At 44.6% G+C, this 18,141-nt stretch overlaps 1 protein-coding gene across 2 annotated transcripts in view; it reads left to right on the top strand.

Moving 5' to 3' along the window:
- The window catches only part of CCDC50 (coiled-coil domain containing 50), a 43,369-nt gene that overhangs the window by 9,561 nt on the left and 15,667 nt on the right, over positions 1-18,141 (top strand). For both annotated transcript variants that reach the window (XM_054074367.1, XM_054074368.1), the window contains exons 2-5: positions 7,313-7,375; positions 8,721-8,850; positions 13,675-13,765; positions 16,709-16,826. In XM_054074367.1, coding sequence (XP_053930342.1) covers positions 7,313-7,375; positions 8,721-8,850; positions 13,675-13,765; positions 16,709-16,826 — 402 coding nt within the window. The remainder of the gene's footprint in view (positions 1-7,312; positions 7,376-8,720; positions 8,851-13,674; positions 13,766-16,708; positions 16,827-18,141) is intronic.

Genomic DNA, 18,141 nt, shown 5'->3' with positions numbered 1-18,141 from the left:
AACTTTCTCTACAGACAGACCCAGTTATGTCTTGAATATTGTGAATGAAATGTGTGTTTGGCTGTCGGGAGTCTACGGTTTGGCTGTGGCATCAAACTAGCCAAGCCATCTCTGACTAATATATATACCTTGAGTTTTTATGCCTGTCCACCTGGATGTTAACGATGGATCCATAGTAGGATGGCTGACCTCACTGGTGACCTTTTGAGTCTAGGCAGTCCTGTACAGGTTGCTGGACACTGGGGCAGTCAAAATAGGGCTACGGAGGTAATAGTGTTCTGACCCTAGCAGGTAATGACTCACAGATATGATGTATCATGGCTTATTTATCTGCTGTCTGCTTTGAAGTGGCAAAATACTGTGTATTTAGCCCGTTAATGCAGAGATATTTCTGGAATAGGAAGCAGCAGCCGTAGCCCCAATATTGGCTATAGGACTGAGGATTTTTGAAAGTTCTTGTGTCAGAGTACTTCGTGTCTGGGGACCCAGCTGGACCTGGCTAACACGCTGAAGTTTTCAAAGCATGTGTGCCAGTACTCCTTAAGGTTCAACACCGTTTTCAAGTATGTCTGTGTATGGAAGCATGAAGTGCTTCAACTCATCATGTTCTTCTGGAAATCAAAGACATGGTCTTTAATTTTCTTTATCGATGGGTTGTGTTTTAAGCTTGGAGGATAAGAAGAGATGCCCCTGCTTAGAAAGATTGTAGATGAATTGATGTAGGGTGCAGTTATCCAATGATAAGAAAGATGACAGCCTTCTATAATAAAGTCAGAATGATGAATTTTGTCAAAATTCGTGTCTGAGGCATGCTCTAGGATGACCTTTTTAGGTTCCTTTTAGTCCTGGTTTTTTGCGATCTTGGGTATCTCCAGTTCCCTGTTATACTGTGCCAGCACATCACCTTCCGCTTTGAGGTGTTCAACAGATGCCCTCTCAGCTTGAGGACTGCTCTGTGGTACAGTTTGCAGGCACGTTTACAGAACTGAGAATGCCAAACTAGGAGCCTCAAGAGAATGCATTTTGTGAATGCTGCTGATTTAAGGCAGGTTTCAAGGCAGGTTAAAACATAGACTCTTGTTCTGAGAATTTGTTTCCAAAATTATTTATAGCCTTCCTTTTTAAGGCATTGTTGGGCATTGAGAGCTTATTGTTGGAGAATGGTACAGATGGAGCACAAACTTCATGACCTTGACCTCAAGGCATTAGCTTAGAGCAGAGGCGATAACCTCCTTCCCAAATCCCAAGCTGTTCTTAGCCTGCAGTTCAAGACTGCTGATAAAAAGAATCATAGTTCTTTGGTGGTATTTTTTTATTTTACATGTTTATGCTTTTAAGAAGTAGGCTGAGACCCCTCAGTTTGGTTCCCGATTGGGCCTCCCAGTCTCCTTGTGCTACTTCGTAAGTCCCAGCCATGTGAGATGGTCTAGTGCTGTGGCTGAGAAGAAGAAATTGTTCCCTTCCCTGAGCTGCCCAGACTGGAAGCCACCTTCTCCCTGTGTGAGTTTTCTGATGTCCTTGGCACTGACAATGCCTGATGAACAAGGTTCTAGGAATGTCTGTGTAACTGCAGCTGCAGCAGCTGAGACATGTCCTGGCCAGCCTCTCTCAGTGCCTGTGTGTGGCTGCAAGAGCTCAGCAATCTCCTGGTGCGATGGGAGAGGCAGGATGGTAATGAGAAGAGCTGAGGTCTGGCCGTGTATCATGCAGAGCAGCTTTACTGGGAGTGGGAAGGAGGCATCCCAGTTGCATGTTTCCTCTGGAAACTGCCTGTTGGGTAGCTTCTCACCTCCAGTTGAGTGGCTACTTCGTCATGTTGTCTTCATTTCAAGAAAATGATCTGCAAATTTTTGAGGGCTTACCTGGCTTGGAGTTGCCTGACCAGTCCCTGCTGGCAGGGGTCTCTACGAGGTCCCAGCCTGCTTTCTCATTTGCAGGGATCTTCATAACTTATCTTTCTGAGACTGCTGGGTTGTAGCAGGCTGCACTTGCTGCTTACCATTTAATTTGTCAGCTCTGTAGGCCCTAAAAATGATTTTTAGCTGGTGAAACTGTTTTTTTCCTGTGTCACTTCTGTCTTTCCTCTCCCTCCTGTCCCTCAGTTCAGGATTCGAAAACTGCAGATGCTCTAAACTAAGCATGACTCACACCTTCTAGTTTATTTTGTGAATTATCCAGCACATGATGGTGATGGGAAAATGTTGAGAGTGGAGGGGGTGGGGAGCAAGAGATGTTTTTTAAGACCTGAGAGGAAATGCTTGGAGCATGCGTGTGCGGTCCCTCATCGTTGAACTGGCCAGTATCCTGCCGCATGTCGTAAGGGCCACGTCAACCAAGGGGGGCCCCTTGGGCCTGTCGGTGAATGTCGAAACATGATCTGAGACTTGGCGGAGGAGTATGGGGTATGTTTTGCCTTAAGCCGTGGTTGGGAACCTGGAGAGGGGCTCTTGTGGAGCCAGTGGGTATTCGTGCCACCCATTCCTGTATGTTACCTAACTCTTTGTCACACACCTAAGTATCCCTTACCACTTCTAAGGCTGCCTTTGCTCTTCTCTTATGGTTAGCTCACTCTTTGAAACAGTTTGCTGTTAGAAATGCTGAGCTATGAAGCTGAAGTAATGCTGGAGAAAACTAGTGAGGCAGATAGCAGAATATAAAAAGGAAAAGGTTATTTCGTGAAGTTTTGTGAAGTTGTAACTAGAGACATTCTTATCTTTGCCATAAATGCAGGGCTTGCAACCATGCTTGCAAGAGCCTCGGCTACACTGGTGCTTAGAAAGGCATATTTTGAGGGAACTCCTGTTAGTGGAGAGACTTAAACTTGGAGCTTGCAGAGAGGCTCTTCAGGTCCCTCATGCAAGTGAACTCCATCTTTCATGCCACTACGTGGATTTTGCAGCCCACCGCTACTGCAAGAATGATGATGCTTCCAGCTATGCCGCTGTCCTCTCCTGCTGGCACCTCTGCCAGCTGTGGCAGCAGCAGGGATTCCTGGGCTGGCATTTCTTTCTTTGACAGATGTGCCAGAAGCGCATATCCCAAGCCTGCTCCCTGCTGTGCCAAGGCAGATTGGCCTAATCAGGCTATGGTAAACCTGTTGGTAATGTTTCACGCTTCACTGGACTTGCCAATTGCGCCTGCTGTGATTAAACCGCTGCTGCTTGTTTGGCCATCTGATGGCTCACAGCCAGGGCCTGGAGGTGGGAAGTCAATGTAACATTTATCTTACCTTTCATTTTTTTAGACATACAGTTGTGGAATAAGGAAATAGATTTATTTCCCCCTTAAATATGAAGCTTCCTGGTGAGGAGGAATTGTGAGTCTTTCTGTTGTCATTGGGGCCATCCTATTTCTCAGCACAAATCCTGTGGATGCACTGGCTGATAATGAGTGTTCTGGGGCCATTGGGCAGGCAATGAGGACTTGCACTGATGAAGCTTCATTTCAGACCATGCCTGACTGGTCTACATCTCCAGTTATTTCATAGTTGCCTCATTGTTGGATTTATGTCTTCAAGGATGGAGGTTTGATTTCCTTGGGCACACTTGCAGATGTGGTCTTGCTTGATGCTGTGCCATGGGTGCTCAATCTAGTCTTGAAGGAGTGCTCTGGATTTGCCTTCACCCCCAGGTTTGCTAGGGAGTTGCAGGTGTCCTATCTCTTGCCACCTGGCTGGCTGACAGCACCTTGTTGTGTTCATAATAGGACGTTCTCATCTTCTTTTCATGTTGTTCTTGGGATCGCGGGAATTGGGAATAATGTGCTCAGATGAGCTAGAGGCAGCCAGTCCAGCCAAGCTTTTGATTGTGACGAAGTCTTCTTGTGCTGTCTGCCCTGCCAACAGCTTCAGCAGTACAAAGCGAGGGCTATGCGCTTGAGCTGTCCATTTGCGGGTTTGTAAGAGCGGCTTAGTGGAGTGTGTATGCAGCCAAGTGGCTTCTTCAGCAGTGCATGAATGAATCCAAATGTGTGAGCAAACCCAGTGCTTGCTGCTGTCCTGCCAGCCTGCTCTGTCCTTTGTGAGCTCGCAGCACCATCAAGCCCAGACACGTAGCACATTGTGAATAGCCATCCTGTTTCCCTGTGTCTGTACTGGATCTAGGTGTTCAAGATCAGGTTGGATGGGGCTTTGAGCAACCTGATCCAGTGGAAGGTGTCCCTGCCCGTGGCAAGGGAGTTGGGACTAGATGACCTTTAAGGTCCTTCTGATGCAAGTAGTTCTGTGAATCATCATGGCCTTAAGACACAGCCCCTGTATTTGCATTTAGACCCTGCAACGTTGTGGATTGTACTAGAGTATTGTCCCCACTTGCTTTCTCCTTGTTTGTTTTAACTCTGGAGACCCATAAACTACTTTGAGTAGGTCTCTGGAGAGGCAGCTAGAAGAAGCAGACCCACCTATACTATATAACAGTATATGCCCTTGGCCTTTTTATTTAAGGATTCTGATTTCTTTAGGAAGTTTTTAGTGGCCCATCAATCAAAAAGGGTTAAACAATTACTGCTACGTTGTAGGAATGATGCTTACCCAAGGAGATGAGACTTCTTTGGGGCTGGTGCAAGACTGTCAAGAGAAGAGTAGCAGTGTTTACCATGACCCTCCCACTTTCTCACCTGTATGCCAAGCATGTTTCTGTCAACATATTTTTTTTTTCCCCAAACAAATAGAAGAGTGTCTCTGGGTGTGGGTAGAATGGAGTTAAAAAAACTAAAGTACTCTTCTGTACATGTGCCTCTCTGGGGAGGATGGAGCAAAGGTCTGACAGCACCATCAACACCATGACAAACAAGGAAGAGCTCTCCAGTATAATGAGAATCAGAGCAGTGTTGGGAGTCTATGCAGAAAGGAGTTGGAATGGACTAAGATGCAGTTTCATAAGCATTTCTTGTAGCATCCATGCAGCTCTGAAATGTTCATCCTTGCTCCTATGCTGCCTGCCTTGTCTTGTTAGTACAGCTGTTCAGGCAGCTGAGCAGTGGACTTGCTCAGAGACTCGCTGCAGTTAAAAATATCACTCCCCCCACCCCCCCTTTTTTTTTTAACTGTCAGGAACAAGTGTTTTTTGTGGTAGAAGCACAGCCCTAGACTTGAGTATGTTCTGTCTCTGTATTGAGGTGTCTTTGCTTAGCTCTGGATTGGTAGTAGGGCTTAAACGTCTGAGTTGGATGTGCCCTTCCAGCAGGTCAGATGATTCTTGTTGTAAACAGAGGGTAGTTCCACACCTGTGCTGTGAAGCTGAAGTAGTATTAGGCATCACAGAAGTAAAGTCCCTGTGAGCAAGTTCCCTTTGCCCTATCCCATAAAAATGTGTTTGTGACCACTGAGCACCCTTGGTATATCACCTGTGAGTAGCACTTCTGTGTGCAACACAGCTGTGGCTTTTCCAGATCTGCAGCTGAAGGCAGCATTTCTTTTTTTATACGTAAATGCCAACTGGAAGTGTTTCAGTGGCATTTAATATTTTGTATCCTCTTTCTTTTTTTAAAAGAAGTTGCAGTGAAAAAAAGCAACAAAAAAACCTTAATTGCACCGTCCAGAATTGTACGTGCTTAAAGTGAGTCACTATGGGATCGTGTGACAGTCATCTTTGTCCTCATCTCCGCCCTGCTGTTTGTCATTCTTCTTTCCTGAAGCACTGCTCTAGCTATTGGGACCTTTTGTCATCTGTAAAACACACACTGACGCAGAAAGACTCAACCAAAAATTCTGTTGGATATAATAAATGATAAAGCATTTATCTGATCTCTTGGTACACACAACTAGAAACGCTTCTAGATGTTTTGTGAAGACGCCTGGGCACAGAGGAACATCTCAGTGCTTCTGTAGTGAAGCATCTGTGTCAATTTGAAAGGAGGGAAGGCTTGCAGGACTGTGGCTCGGGAAGACACAGCTGCCGCCTTACTCCCTTGTAGTATTTTCCATCGTTTGTGGTGACGGAAATGTTTTGTGTTCTCTGACTCTGAACCTTTTCATTAATGAGTTTCTCACAAATGGGCTCCTCATAAATTCCCCTTGTAGTTTTGGTAAGTTCTGGGGATTTTGATGTTATTTTCACTTTTTTCTTCCAGGCTGTCACTGTGCTCTGCTAAAGAGAAACCTCAGTCTTCCCCAGTAGTTTCACCTATCGAGTGCAGCGACAGAGGCTCTTGCCCTCCCTCTGCAGCTTCAGAAGCACCTTGTAGTTTCTTTTACTTTGTGCCGTACATTTCAGATGGGATGTGTTGTCCTGTCAAGTCCTGTTAAGCTGTTTAGCTTGTCACATTGAGGGAAGAACAAGTGGTAGACCTTTCCAGTGTCCCTGCCTTAACCTCCCCTTGAAGCAGACGGGGGCCCCGTGTATGTGCAGCGAGGCCCCATCCTGCAGTCTGGGGGTACAGGTCACAGTTGGCTTCCTGAGAACCTGATGTGTACCACCAAAATGCTGAAACAGATGCTGTGTGTGTGTCCCTGTCCCAATATGTGTGTGGCTTGTGTTTTGTTGCCCTGCTGCCTATCATAACAAGTTAAAAATAAATGCTGGTGGCTTCTGCAGTGTGGGTAGTGTTCCTTTGAAAGTTCAAGTGTGAAAGTGATAGGCATTGGCAAAAATCTGCTGCTTTCAGACTGGTGTCAAAGGGAGCTTGTCCCCTTCCTGTTTGGCTTGTTTGCAGGTCTTTTTCAGCATCTTTTTAAGAAGCTGTGTATATCCCCGCCGGTAATACTGTGGTTGATCCTGTATCTGGATTCTAGGTACATACCCAGCATCTGCACTTGAAAAAGATCAATGAAGCTTACAGGAGACAACTGTAAAATGATTCTCAAGCCAGTAGAAGTGCCTTGCAGCGAGAGCCGTACAGCTCAGTCTGCTTAGCTCCACAGAGGTGACAGTATGCACGTGTCTTTGTGCAGAGACTATACTACTCTCAGACTCTTTAACCTGGCACAGAAAGTCATAGTAAGCACAAATACTTGACCTTGGTTTTAGTTGAACGTGCTAAGCGTGGGCGTTAGTATAGATCTGGTTTGAAGACAGGGTTTTGTATACAAGGGCTGATCCAATAGTGGTGTGGGCAGTTCTGGTTTTAAACTAAAGAAGCGGAGGTGTAGGGGAGCATGGAGGAGTCTTGTTACACAAACAGGGACAAAAAAGTAAGTACATGCAGAAATAGCCACAAGTGCTGAGAGGGAAAACCCCACCAGTCCAGACCTTGTTTGGTATGAAGTGTCAGAAGTCTCTTTGCATGTGTGCCTCACAGACCCCCATAGCTCTTTTGATATTTTGAGGTTTTTAACTCCTGATGCTAATTCTCTTGGCTTTGTTTCCCTGTCCAGTGTGTCGAGACTTTGCTGTTCTGGAAGATCATACCTTGGCCTATAACTTACAGGAGCAAGAAAGTAAGTCGCAATGATGCTTGTTCAAACTGGAGCAAATTTGTCCCAACAGATATCTGGCTTTGTTTGGTTTTGCAAAGAAAGATCCTCCCTACTTTTTAGTTCGTTTGTATTCTCTTTAATAGATTACAGATGATTATTGCTATCTTCACTGTCATGTAACACTACTCTGTATTCTGCTGCAGCTCACATTGTACCCTAGAGATAATAATATTTCATGTGTAAGTTTTGTGCTCTCCTTTAGAGTTGTTTGCTTATGCCATTTATGATAAAATTGCATGTGGGAGTGCACTTGAGGTTTTGTTGCTCTGCAAGGTTTTTAGAAATTACTAGCAGTTTTGGAAGCTTAAGTTTTATAGCCTGACTGGAGGGACAACCAGAAGAGGTCTGTTTATTTACTTATTTCAGAATCGCCAGTGCCTGCCTTTTGAAAGGAGGCTTCCTTTTAAGATATTTTGTTGTAAGGCAGCTGTACACTGTAGGGTTTAAAAAGGAGGAAAAAAAAGTACAGTCAGGAACTTCAAAGTGACTGATGATTTTTTTTTTCTCTCTGTTTTTTACATGGTTATCTGTTACTTGAGGTACGCTTGCATTGCAGTTTCAGATGTGGTGGCCCCTCTGTTCTCCTTTGCTGGGGGCCAAGACCATTGGTGTTTTCCTCTACTAGGTGCTAGTACTGCTCCAGCTGTTCTATAAAGCGTGCAGCTTGCACTGAAGTTGTGTCCTTGCTGCTGGAACCTGAGACCACTGAACTGAAGCTGGCTCTCAGCTGTAGCTCATGTAGCCGTCTTTTCTTGCAGGCAGTATCCATGTATGGTAAAGGATTCACTGTAGTACTCTGTTGCTCTGTTTCTATATATAAAGGTAGTGAGATTCTGAAACCAATTATGTTGAGAGTGAGAGAAGTTTCCTCCTCTAGAGGTTCTTGAGAACAAATTAGGGAAGCAGCCATCAGAAGTAGTTTAGGTTCAACTAATCCTCACTGACCTCTGGCGGTCCCCTCCAGCCCCAGTTTATTAATTTAGGGTGATTTCCTTTGGGCAGAAAATGGAATGCAAAGCCTAAAAAGCATTCTCTATAAACCTGCATGTGATTAAGATATGCAGATCTTGTTTTGGGAACAGACACAGGTATACAGCCCCCCCAGTGTTAAAACGAGATAAACTCAAGCTACTAGTGTAACTTCAGTTCAGGACTTCCCCACCTTTAGAGATGTTCTATGATGTTTCTCTGCTTAGATCTGTCTTTCTTTCTAGCCTGGAATCTCCCTCCCACTTGCTTTGTCTTATTCACACCATGAAGTTCTGCAGGGTGACTTGGGGGGATTCTTGTCTGTGTTTATTTCCAGTTGAGCATCACTTGGCAACAAACGTTCAGCGTAATCGTCTGGTGAAACATGACTTGCAGGTGGCCAAGCAACTGCAAGAAGAGGAGGATCTGAAAGCCCGTGCTCAAATCCAGAAACACCGAAAAGACTTGTAAGTTTGGGATGGAGGTGTTGAAATGCTAGTCCCATTTGGTCAGAACACTGAAATTTGGTTTTGGTCAGAACACTGCTTTGATTGGAGTTTACTGACAGTACTTGGAGTTCAGGTTGATCAGCCTTCTTTTGTTTCCTTTTTCCTTGGCTACCCATTGCCATAAAAGTATTGGTACTAGGCCCTGCCACAGAGTCTTGCGGACAGGGTGGGAGTACGTGGCCCTGAGGCCTGGCCTGGCCTGGGTTTGGTTGTCTGACCATGAGAAGGAGCCTTCCTGTTCAGCCTGTTGACAAAGTGAGGTAACTTGGCCACTTGCATTAATCTTGTCCCTGGCTAAAGTCTGACAAAGAAGAAACTGCAGCACAGAAATACACAGTGTTACAGTGAATTCTCTCGCTTTTGGAAATTGCAGGTATTGATGTGTTTGTATTGTGCCTGATGAGTGCTTTTGAGGAGCTGAGCGCAGTGGTTTTTGGTATCCTGCTGCACTGAACAGGTGAAAGCCCCTGCTTGCAGTTGCTCCAGTATGCAGTGACCTGGGAAGAGGAGCTGTTACCCCAGGGTCACTTGGGTGGAGATGGTTTCTGGGGGACAGGCCTTCTTCTGCAATCATTGACATCTGCAGCGGCTGTGGGAGGGTATTTAATGAGTGATCCAGTTTGCTAAGGCCTCACACACCAGATTTAACCCTGTGGCCTGTCGTTTGCTTTTCTGTGTGCCATGGCTCTTCGGGTGTGGAGTTGGTGTACAAATTAAACATGACAGTGCAGGGCAAGACAAACTGTACTTTCCAATCCAGAATTGACATTGGTGCTTTTATTTGGTTGTATGTTTTACGGTTGTTTTGTTTCATTTTTTCCTTTTTCTGTTCCCCGTCCCCGGCTCCCCAATGCAGCCTCTTGCAATACATGAGATGTAACAAGTGGGTCGCCTGACCCGGCTCTGTCATATCCCAGTGAGGACAGTAGAGAGGATGTGACTCCCTGCAAATGCAGGGTCTGCAAGGCAGGCTGCATCTCCCAGCTGCTGTGCTGCCTCCTGGCTTGTGTCGTGCTCTGATGCCACCCACCAGGTACAATTGGTGGTGGATCACAGCCTCTGGGTGGCTCATCTGGCAGAGGCACTGGTGGAGTAGAAGACCTCTGTATTGCAGATGTGTGAGATATAGGATTAGCTTCAAAGGAACTGCTCATAAAAGTCTTGAAGCTGCGGTGCTATAAATCAGCCACTGTTTTCAATATTCCCAGCACACCCAGGCAACACTGGGTAGAGACGCGTATCTCTCAGATCTGTGCTGTCTTTCCCTAGTTTTGTCTTCATTGCCAATTAGAGATGTGAGCATGTATATGACAACATAAAAATTAATTTTATATGGCAGAGATGATTCCTTTTTGTTACTTGCTGTAGACTGCAACCAATTTTCTTCTTGTAGGACTGTAGAATGAGATTTACAGACTTTGTGAGCCAAGTTACAGGCAGAACTGCTGATGCAAAATGTGTCAGCAGCAGTTCTGCTCCTGAAAGCATGTGCTGTTCTGCAAGAATAGTAAAAAAAGTTGGAGGCATCCTTTTGTAATTGGATCATTTTCTTCTTTAATTCTTTGTACGTTCCCACTGTCTCCTCCTTGTGCGAGATCAGTGTGTTCTGGCAACAAAATGATCCTTGTGGTCGTTGCTTTCTGTATCGTCTAGGACATTTTGATGCTGCAAGGTGATGGGAGAAGCAAAGAGGCAGAACTGGGTGGTCTTTAGAAACAGGGAACATAAAAAAGCTCTTCAAATTTATGGGCTTTCTTCTGTCTTTCGGATTTGATTCCTTCAGAAGATCTTTGTGAACATAAGTGAGAAAATAGAAATAACTTTTCTTCTCTTTTTAAGAATTCAGGGAAGCATCAAACCTTATTTTCATGCTTCTTTAAAAGCACCTCTCACATCTAGCTGAGCAGCCTGCACATTGCCAAGCGTAGTAGCAAGGTTGCTAACAGAACTGTTGGAAATACCGTGAAAAATGCTATTTCCTTATTTTGCTCCCAGTGCTGTGATGGTTCTGTTACACTAATGCAAGCAGTTCCTTTGAATGATTCCCTCAAACTCTTTTGGTTTTTTTTTTTTCCTCTCTCCTCATCTGGTAATGATTAGTAGCTGCAGCCAACACAAATGGGAGCTTTCTGATCACTCTGACTTCTCCCCTCTCTTCCCCCTCCCTTCTCCCTCCCTCCTTTTTCCTCAACTGATGTAAGAGTTTTCCTGGTGCTCTTCACGCTCCTGCTTGCCCAGGAATAAAGGACTCCTGGATGTGGTGTTCAGGGCTGATGACGTTTATGTTGCTTTAGCTGATTTCTGGGGACTGGTGGGCACTTCAACTCACACCAAAAAATCCAAAGGACAAGAAAAGCTGTCAGAGTCCTTTAACCTATTTTCGTACCCTCGATCACTAGCCTATGTTGATTAACTAATCAAGTCTCAGTATTTAATTACCACTGAGCAATAAACCCCAAAATCTAATCCTCTGTTGCTGTTCAGTGGTTCTTAGAGACTGGTATGGTATATCCCAAGGTGCTGTCATCAGGAACAAGAAAATACTCTGCTTTGGCATTGCTTCTAGTGTTCTTTGCTGCGAATGGAGAAGCGATGACCTTGTTGCCTTGTCTATGAAAGGCTATTAGCTGTTTCTGTCTGCTGTTTGTCTGCAGTAAGATTATTTTAAGCATTTAGCAAGTAACTTGGTGCCGATGAACTTGGCACCTTAGCTCTGCTCACAGGTGCTGGGGGAACTGGAGACGTGCGATGCTTTGATATGTCTGACCTTTCTAACTTATTTTCTACCTGGATTCATGTCCTTTGAGACTGGGGTCATAAGAGATCCACTTTCTTTGGCCCATTAACAGTCAGCTCCCTATGATTTGTGTATTCAGCTATTGTTTTGCTGGGGAGTGTGGTTCCCTGCTGGTACCAGGTTCCCTTTTTATATGGCAAGTTCAAGAACTAGATTTGCTGCTATGTGAGCTTGTGTGCCTTTGAACAGTTTTCCCCACAGACTCAACTGCACATAGACACATGCGCAAAATGCCAGGCTTTATGATTTTTTATTCAGAAACTGATGTCTGAAGTTGTTTGGCCTGTTGATAACTTGAGCCCTACGAACACTGAAATTCATGGGTGCCAGGATGACTCTGAATATAGTTCAATTTATGAACATACACAGGTGTTTGAGTGTGGTGGTCTGGGAAAAGGGAAGAATATGTCATGTTGTGACACTGACTTAAGGTTCATATGTGTTTGGGGTTCATGTAAATAATGCGCTGTACCTAGTGCAAGTCTGCTACCAAGGAGCAGTTAACAGAAATAAAGAAGCTACTTTTCTCTCCTACTGCATGTTCATTTTCCTTCCGTATAATATATTACTTGTTTCTTGATGGCATTTGTCCTCTAAACTCTTCTTGTCACAGTGTCCGTCCTCCCCACCCTAAGCTATATATCCACTCTCAGTTTCTCTCGTTCTTCTTCACTTTCTGTAAAAGAAGGCCCTGTGGTGCCACTGATGGTTTCAGCCGTGACACTTATCTCTGTTTTGCTACCAAAAGTGCTGGTCTGCACTTACTGTTTTAATTTCCTCTGCTCATGTCGTAGACTCTCTTTCAGTCTTTTGCCTCCAGGTTCGCTAGTTGAATGTAGCTGAGTTCAATGTAACTGAACCTGCTTCTCTGGAAATATTTGCTTGACTTCCATAATATGTTCTTGGTAGTCCTCCTATCACCTGTCTGTTGACAGCATATTCAACAACATATTCTTCAAAAGTTCTAATAAAGCACACTCTGCCTGTTGTTCCTATTCTCATCTCCTTCTCCTTTCGGTAGTCTCAGTTGCAGAGATAGCTTGGATTGATTTTTCTGACCTGTTCAGAGCTAGTCTTTGGCTCAATTTCAGCAGTGCTGAAAAAAAAGAGCTCTTGATCTTTCTTCTCAAATCCCCCAGCTCTTTTCTGGGTTGCCCTAAGGGACCCTGGCCATCGTTCCAGCTGCCTGTTTGCCAGGCATCAGAGTGCATGGCTGAGTATGCAAGAATTGTGCCAGATGCTTTCTGTATGACCTCCCTGAAATACAGCCTTCCTAGTCTATCTCCATAGACGAAACTCTCATGTCTCTATTACTTGGGTATCTCTCTGTCCCCAGTTAGAGCAATTTTGTGTTGTTCCTGCATCTGCACTGGCGCTGTGCTGATGATTCCCTTGCCCCTCCTTTTGATGCACGTTGTTCTCTTGCCTCTTGGCATTGGTTCTGCTTTTGTGGTCTTGTCCCACCTTGGCAGTGTTTCTCATTCATTGCTGAACTGCCACCTCCAGCCTCTACTTGGCCTATGTACTGCATTTTGATAGCTGCATTTCAGCACTTTCTCGGCATTCGCATGAAAACTGTTTCCCAGAAATATACCTGCATTAACCATACCCCTAAACCCCTCCTTTGACACCACACATACAAAAACTCCCCATCAGAATTAGACTGTGTGCAGAGACACCTGTGTGTTCTCTCGGCCTGCCCTATCTTGTGGTTCCTACCTCCATTCTTAGCAAACTGCCTATGAATTTGTTTTATCTTGCATTGTACTTTGATTGTGTATGTTTTGGGAGCTATTTTCTAAATTTGGCCAGCATTAAGTACAGGGAGTCCTGGTCCCTAGTGGGGATTTATAGGCTCTGCCTTAACACCGTGTAATAAGTCTTCTGTGTAAATCAAGTGGGTTCTTTAGCTCTTTTATCCCTTTCTCCAGGCTGACTCATGCCTAAGACTTTAGTGTCTGTAATCCTGTCTCCTTGCCTTCCAGAGAACAACAGGACTGCGAGATCGCTCAGGAAATCCAAGTGAAACTTGTTTTTGAAGCGGAGCAGAGACGCAGGCAAGAGGCAAACGATGAGGTAACCTTTGAAGATTCAGGGATAGCAGGGCTATTTGTAGTGGGCCTTTCAGTGCAGACGCTTCTTGGTCATTAGCCATGGGAGTTGGCTTGCATGGTGTCAGTCCTGGTCCTCACAGAGCTCAGCATGCATGGAAATTTTGGCAAGTCCTGTTACAGAAACAGTAACAGATACAGTCATAATCCTCATGCTTAAGGGTCACAAGCGTTGTTGATACCAGTGACCTTGGTAATGAATATGGCAAGTAATAGGTGGGTCTTCTTGAGGTTTATTGCCCAGGGGTAGGAAAGTGCAGTCAGAGACTGTCAGGAGACAGGTGCTACTTTCGGGAGAATCATGGGTCATGATTGCTTGGTCTTTGGTACAAAAACTTCAGTGGGAACTTCAGCCCAGCCATCTGTCTCTGGCTTCTCCACTACCTTCTTTCATCTTCAATTTAGTCTTTCAAAGCCTGAATACCCTGAAACAATTTCTTGCTACCAGATTCCTTTTGTTATAGCAAAATATTGCTCTGCTGCTGTTGCTTGAGAGTGAGTGGTGTGGCTTGTCCATGATGTTCAAAGGATATTTGGCTTGTTGACCACTTTATTGTGTCAGCCTGTCAGATTGGTATTCAAAAATGCCACCGAGTAGAAGGACACCTTTGTGAGCCTGAAGTGTGATGGCATTTTTGATTACAGATAGGTTTTTGAGAAGGTTGAGTAGCCTCTAGATGCTCAAGAGGCACCTAGTGGCCTTTTCTCTGTTGGAAGAACTTGAACACAAGGTTGTGTTTCCTGTGAGAGTCTGAAATAAAAATCAGCCCTCGCATGACAAATGCATCAGTTTGCTTCTGTAAGACCGTATTCTTCTTGTATCATTAAGTCAAAGCAAGTACTGAAAGACTACCCAGGCAGATGTGGAGGGGCTTTCCAAGAGGAGATTGTGGTAATGGGGATGGGAGGAACATTCTGGCTAAGGGATTTGTGCTATAAATGTTGACCATCTGTCTCATTTTTATCAGAGTGGTGAAGGGGATGTAATACTACTCATGCTGTGTGTGGGAATTGCACCTTTCCTTCCTGCTTGATGGGGAGAGCTGCTGGGATGACAGTAGTCTAATAATAGGTCCCTGTAACCTGTCACACTTGTGACGCTTCTGTGCTGACCGCCTTTTGTTGTTGGGAGCAAACTGCAAATGGACATGTCTCAGAGTGATGAGGAAAAGCCATAAATAGTCTTTATCTTCCTGCTGGTATGTGGGAAGTTAACAAGTGTGGCTGAAATGTAGATGTGGACTGAGTTAGGGTGCTGTTGGTACAAGGATGTGGTAGTACCACCCATCCTTGCAACAGACTTCTGGAGAGTTTGAATTGATCCTGCTTCCCTTCCAGAGTCTTCCCCCAGCATTGTTTCTTCTAGGTGGGCTTCTGTGCTGATCCAGAGCCTGAGAAATGTGAGTGAGTGTGTGAGCTGGCAGAGTGACAACATCAGAGCCCCTTCTGTAGACCTCTGCAGGACGCTCACTCTGTATCACACCAGTACTGGACACGTGCCAGACTAGTCTTGTATTTGTCACATGTCAGGCTGTAATAGTTGTGCAGTGTAGGTGGTAGCGGTCTGGTATCTGGTATCGTAGTGGCTAGCAGCGTTATGCCAGAGCTGTGCTTGAGGCAGATGCAGTCTGGTGAAAAGAGTTTGTAAATGAGGTGCTAAGCCTACCTGCTTACAAGTCCAGTTTGTTAAAAGTGGTTTGTGTGGATTTGCAAGTCTTAAGCCATCTCAGTCCTAGAGATAACGGGCTTAAGCCCATATATTTATAGACTTACTGTACTTGCTAGAAGAGGTTAACCTTGTCAGGGAAATGAATTTTCTTTTTTTTTTGTGAAGGGCCTGTGGCATCCCCAGGTCCTCCATAAAGCTGGTTGCTGAGCAGATCTTATCTGGATCCTGAAATAGTACTTGAATAACCATCCAATGTCCTCCAGTGCTGGCTTTCCTTTGGAGGGTGTTGGCGTTTAGTTTGCATTTCAGTGATGCCTTTCCTGCCTGCAAAGTGTACTTTACATGCATGACTTAATAAAGGTTCTGAGGATTAGAGAGGCTTAAATGAATATTATCCAAAGGGCTAGTGTGCCCAGCTGGTATCTTCCAGGTTCTCTTCCTAGATTCAGACTGGCTCCACTGACTCGCAAGCTTCTGGATCCCAAATGAGCAAGCTCCAGGGATCTGCTTGCTGTTGTTAGGCCTTGTTGATCCATTAGTCATCTCGAAGGAAAACCAATTAGGAAAATGGAGCGCTATTCTCTTTGATGGCATATCTACCAAAACTGCCATGGAAGATAAACGGCTGCAGTCTCCGCAGTGCCCCTGCCTTGTCCCTAGTCTGCTCCTCCTAACATCCCTTTCGATTTCCTTTTCCTTCAGTCTCTGTCTGTCAAATTGATGCATTTCCCTGCCTGGCATGCTACAGGCCCTGTAAATTACAGCTGGTTTGAAGCAAGTTCATGTCTTGCTCTGGAGTCTCATTCCAATCCAAAGTACATTCAGCTGGAAACAATCTTTTTCTGTTTTTCTTTCCCCAATGGAGTCCAGGGGTGAGGTCTAGCACACTTGTGTGAGCAGGTGTGCATTTGTGTGACTTTCAGATCCTCGCTGAAAACCCAGGGCTGTATGTGCAGCCCCTTCTCAATGCTTTGGCCATTAGGGCTTTGCGTGTGTGTGTGCAGGTGGAACAGGAAACTGAGTCTGCCATGGGATTGGAAGCTCAATGGTGGGCCAGATTAAGGTTGACTACCGGTGGCCTCTTGTGTCAACCATGAAACTGGAAGCCTCATCTAGCCCAGGGTTGAATTTGAGAGTAACCCTGTCATTTTTGTAATTGAATAAAGCGTTAGAGGAAAAAGAATATGGTGATATTTTTTGTGAGGGAAGGGTAATGTCTATTTTCCTCCCACTCTGCAGGACATTGCCCGTCTCCTACAAGAGAAAGAAATTCAAGAAGAAAAAAAGCGCAAGAAGCACTACCCAGAATCCCAGGGACACGCAGACTATGAAGATAGCTATTATGCAGAAAGTGGAGGTACGTTTCTGCTAGATAAACAACCAAGATCATGGCAGTGTAGGTGAACCTCATTATCTGGAAACTGTTTAGGTTATTTACCTTATCCTGCAGTCCTGCATTCAGAACTGTGGCATTGCATCAGTTTCCAGGGTCAGGATCAGACCTTATTCTAGAACCAAGAAATATTTAAAAAGAAAAAAGTGAAGAAGACAATTTTATGTTTTTTGTTGTCGTAGGAAATGGTCTAAAGGATGGGGATGGGGTGTGTCATGTGTGTATGTGCCAGCACACCCGTGCATGTATGTTTTGAAAAGGCTTATGGAAAAAGACAGTAGCTGATGGTACTGATATGGCACAGTTACCTTTGTGTAAAACCATAAGCACGCAGGGTAGACATTCAGATACAATTCCACACTTGCATTCGAAGAGAAGTAGTTTCATGTGCTCATCTGTGATGTTGGCACAGCTGCATAAATAAAGGAATAAATGCTGGTTCATGGAACAGCCTTTCAAAAATAACTCCTTGCAGGTATGTATCCAAGCATTAAAATTAGCACAACCACTTTGAATGACTTACTGAATAACAAGGTCATCTCCGTAGAGCGTCTCTGCTGTGATTATCATCTGGGACTATATGTTATGGAAAAGATATGACCTGCGGTGCTGTATTGCTTTCTCTTGATCCCTTTTTATGATTGAATACAGACGTTCTTTAAGTTGAGAGAAGAAAATCAGGGTGTGTTTAATTATGGAGCAATCTGGGGATGGCTTTGCTGTGCACTGGTGGTGGTTCTTGTATTCTTTCTTAAAAATTGATGGTCCGGAGATGGGCTGCTTTGGATTAACATTGTGAAGATGGAGATCAAACCTTATTTCTTACTTCTCATTTTATCATCAGTGCGATTGGCAATTTCAAATGTCTTTTTTTGAACTTACACAAGCATTTTAGTTTCAGTTGGAAAGAAGTTCAGGGATGGCTAATAAAACCGAAAGCATGAAGTGTAAAACTAGTAATCAAGTGAAAACTTCATGGCCACAAATTCTGCTATGTGTACATAACTGGGAAAGATTTAGATCTTGGGACTCTTATGGCCAACCCACACTTCAGTTTTTCAGACTTAGTTGGGACAAGACCCTGAAAAAATGCAGTATATGTAATAATGTTGGACATGCAGAGATGGTAGGACAGAGAGGCTTTTTAGAACAGAAATCAGCTGACAAAAGCCTGTGATTCTCTGAACTTACTGTGGTGTGGGTTTAGAGAGCAGGATATCATGTGGGTTGAATTTTTCTTCCTGCAATAATCTGTATTCTCAGAGGTGAGGGAGAAGGT

This window comes from Cuculus canorus, chromosome 9 (assembly GCF_017976375.1).
Source record: "Cuculus canorus isolate bCucCan1 chromosome 9, bCucCan1.pri, whole genome shotgun sequence".
Classification (NCBI taxonomy): Eukaryota; Metazoa; Chordata; class Aves; order Cuculiformes; family Cuculidae; genus Cuculus; species Cuculus canorus.
This window is presented reverse-complemented; position numbering and strand designations above follow the sequence as displayed.